Source organism: Euphorbia lathyris, chromosome 1, assembly GCF_963576675.1.
Source record: "Euphorbia lathyris chromosome 1, ddEupLath1.1, whole genome shotgun sequence".
NCBI classification, from domain to species: domain Eukaryota; kingdom Viridiplantae; phylum Streptophyta; class Magnoliopsida; order Malpighiales; family Euphorbiaceae; genus Euphorbia; species Euphorbia lathyris.
The window spans coordinates 24,773,640-24,777,522 of NC_088910.1; the positions used below are offsets into that span (position 1 = coordinate 24,773,640).

At 36.6% G+C, this 3,883-nt stretch overlaps 1 protein-coding gene across 1 annotated transcript; it reads right to left on the bottom strand.

The window, feature by feature from the left end:
* Positions 1-233: 233 nt before the first annotated feature.
* Positions 234-2,270, bottom strand: LOC136225627 (pentatricopeptide repeat-containing protein At1g55630-like). Its single transcript, XM_066013710.1, has one exon. It carries the CDS (start codon positions 1,863-1,865, stop codon positions 438-440), a length of 1,428 nt encoding a protein of 475 aa, XP_065869782.1. The 5' UTR covers positions 1,866-2,270; the 3' UTR covers positions 234-437.
* Positions 2,271-3,883: the final 1,613 nt, after the last annotated feature.

A 3,883-nucleotide genomic window follows, 5' to 3' on the forward strand; every position in this document is an offset into this window, starting at 1 on the left:
TTGTAGCATTGTTTCAAGTTTTTGTTTCAATCTTTGGCATACAGATGAAATTTACTTAAGACATGTTGCATTATCATAAGTAAAGATGTTAAAGAAACAGGGTGATATAAGAAGCCACTATCTTTATAAGGTTAATGAACCGGAATTTTCGACCAAAGCTATAACATTATGTGAGCGAAGGAGCAAGCAAAAATTTACTTAAAACATGTTGCATTATCATAAGTAAAGATGTTAAGTAATGAAATGGCTTTCCTATTAGCATTTCAATTACAGTATTTCAGAAAAGAATAACAATGCAAAGAAAATGTGTATAAGTTACCCCTTCAGTTTCCATATCATCTATTGAAGGCAGCAGGTACCAGTTTCCAACCTTTGCTCAATCTTTGAATGCTAGCTTACAGCTGAAAATTCTTGATTGTACACTAGTTATTACTTCATTATCTCTTACATCCCTTGAAAATCGGCACATGTTGCCCCTTCTCCTCCATCTCTTTGATTACTTTACGAGCCAAAGAAAGTTTTCCACCATTCCGCAAATTGCTCACTAGGGTACTGTACACAAGAAAATTGGGATTACATCCTCTAGATTCCATTTCCTTTAGCATGCTGTAGGCTTCATCATATCTCTCTGCCATACATAACCCACGAATCATAGAATTATAGGTAAAGACATTTGGTAGTAGGCCCCCGGCTATCATATCGTCAAACAAAGCTTGAGCATTTTCAAGCTCCCCTGCTACTACATATGAAGTGATCATCACAGTGTAACAAACAACATCAGGGAAGCATCCATTTCTTATCATTTCATCAAAAAAATACTTGCATGCTTCTAGATTCCCAGCCCGACTCAGGCCATCTATCAATGTAGTGAAGTGAAGAGCAGTAGGATCATAATCCACTTCCTTCATATGATTCAAGAGATTAAGTGCAGCAATTGGCTTGTCACCTTTACCCAGAACATGGAGAAGGATATTGTAGGTGTGAAGATCCGGGGGAAATCCACTCCTACCCATTTCATCAAGTAATCTATGAAAATGATTTAATTTCCCCAATCTATACTTTGCACACATAATAATATTATAAGTAAGAGTATCTGGATAGTAACCCTCATCCAGCATTCTCTGATACACCCATTCAATCAACTTGTACTGCCGAATTGCAAGCAGAACTTGCAGAATTGCATTGTAAGAATGTTTAAACGGCCTAAAATTGAATGTTTTCGACTTGATGAATCTTTCCACAACCCTCCTAGCCAAACCAGCTTCACCACAAGTACATATCAATATATTAAATGTCCGGGCTGTAGTTGGGTAACCTTTCTCAACCATCTCATCAAGCAATCTCCACATTGCCTTATACTCCTCGGCCTCTGCAAATATCTTCATTATCAAATGATATGCATTTGCAGTATGCCTGTAATTTTCCTGCAGACTAGACCACACAAAAAACCTATAAGCTAATTTGGCACATTTTGTTCTATTCTCATAATTTATGTTTCTCAAAATCCTCACAAGAACTTCACGAACAAGAAGACCTGAAACCCTCAATTGCAGCTCATTTAAAGCTGCTTTTACATCATATCCCGGGCCATCTTGTCTTAGAATATCAATTACTCTCCCAGCATCCATTCTCACGTTCTCGATAAAATGCCGCCTGGGGGTGAAATGATCCTCACCAAAGCTTTTAAAATCATGAGAATCAAATTCCGTATATTTATACAATCTTCTCAAGGGTTCCTCAACGTACTGAAACCCATTACTAGTGCTATCACCATCACAGCTATAGTCAGAGAATTTTCTCGAAACGAACAAAACATACGAAACTTTATGAACCATTCTTCTGCAATATAGAGCTATGGTGTTCATCGTACAAATATATTAGACCCATTATATGCGTAACCTTGAAGCACTTAAGAAATTCAATAAATCCACCAACAAGCTGCCATTTCTAGATGTATTGAGTTTAACATGCCTTAAAGGGTTAAACAAATAGATGCCTATTGAATTGAAAAAACTCATGAGCTCGAAAAGGATCGATTCCAACAAGAAATGTTCATTCGATAGAGATGATGATGCTTGGAAAACCGGGAAAACGCGGAAAAGGAATTCTATAGAGAGGAATCGAAATTAAGCTTTACCTGGATGTAATTGTAAGCAGTTTGAAAATATCTGGTTTATGATGTCGCCTTGTAGAGGTTTTTGTTCCGTTTCTTTGAAGGGTTTTGTTTGTGCAAGTAGCGGATACTGAACAGAGACCTAACTCGGTGACTGAGTGGGGGATTAAGAAATGCAATCCTGTGTTTTCCGAACAGGTTACTCTTAATGAACTTCCCAGTCATATAATGCCACGTTGGGTATGTTCACACTCTGAATAGCAAAATTAATTTCTTCATTCAAACTTATATCTAAATTTATTAAATCTTCTTCTCAAAAAAAATTTTTTTATTAAATCTTAGTACAATTTATTAAAATCTACCAAATTCATTTATAGCCTTTATGAAATATTTAGATAAATTAATCATAAGAGCACTTTAGATAAATTAATCGTAAGAGCACTTTGATGAAAGTAACACATCAATTCTAGTAACATGACTTCCAGCGGTTAGTAGTATTTTTTTTTTTTGCAAAGTAACATGCAAATAGTACTTATTAATGTGCTCTAAAAACGCTTAGGGGACGTTTGGTTTAAATTTCGAAATCGAAAACAGAAACAGAATCAAAATCTGGCGGAATTAGATTTGGAATTACTATTTATTTATTATGTTTAGTTCAATAGATTCTCTTTGAAGTTGTTTAGTTCTTTAATGATCTGAATCCGAATGAATAAATAATTATTATTATAACACCAATTAAAAATGAATATAAAAAATATTTGTAAAATATCTAATATATTAAAATAAAAATTAATGGTTTTTTTACTGATTACTCTTTTATTAGGGGGCCTTCTGGTACCTCTTCTAGGCTCTCTGGAGCCCCGAATAAATACCTAATCTAGGGTATGGGCTTGTGTCAGTAGTCTTCCTTTCTGATGGATTTTTTTGTTTGGAATATTAGGGGTGCGGCGAGCAAAGCAACCCGCATCCATGTTAATGATCTTATTAAACAATTTAATCATTCTTGTTTTGCTCTTCTGGAGACCAAGGTTAGTGGTTCCAAAGCAGATGAGGTGGTTAGAAAGTTTAAGAATTGGAATTGTGTCAGATCGGAGGCTACTGGTCGGGCAGGGGGGATTTGGCTCTTTTGGAAGCCAGGTCAAATCAATATTGACATTGTTAGTTTGGATAGTCAATTCATCCATAGTAAGGTGTGTTACCCTGGTAATAAACCTTTCTTTGTTACCTTTGTTTATGCCGATCCTGTTTTGACTAACCGGAGAAGGCTGTGGGAGATCTTTTATTCAATTAGCTCTAATATGGTGGATGCTTGGTTGGTGGTTGGGGATTTTAATGACATTGCCCTTATGAGTGATCAGAGAGGAGGGAGTAATCATTATGTGAACCGGTGCCTTAATCACAAGCAAAGTATGGATCTTTATGGGCTTTCGGACCTGGGAGCCGCCAGTCACAAGTTTACCTGGAAAAGGAATAGTGTGTTTGTTCGATTGGACAAGGTTTATGCTAATGTTGCTGCTATTTATAGATTTCCCGAGGTCAATGTGATTAATCTCCCTTTCCGTCACTCTGACCATTGCCCTATCCTCGTTAAGATGGTTAATTGTAATCGGCTAAAAGGGAATAGACCTTTAAGGTATCTTGTTGCTTGGGATTCTCACCCCGAGTTTAAGAACTTCGTTAAAAACAATTGGCAACCTCACTCTGATGTCTTCCTTGCCGTTGAGGGGTTCAGGAGGAATGTGGTAGGATGGAATAAAAACATCTTTGGCC

Excerpts from the sequence above, each read along its gene's own strand:
- LOC136225627 (XM_066013710.1), bottom strand. The coding sequence starts at position 1,865 with ATGAACACCATAGCTCTATATTGCAGAAGAATGGTTCATAAAGTTTCG.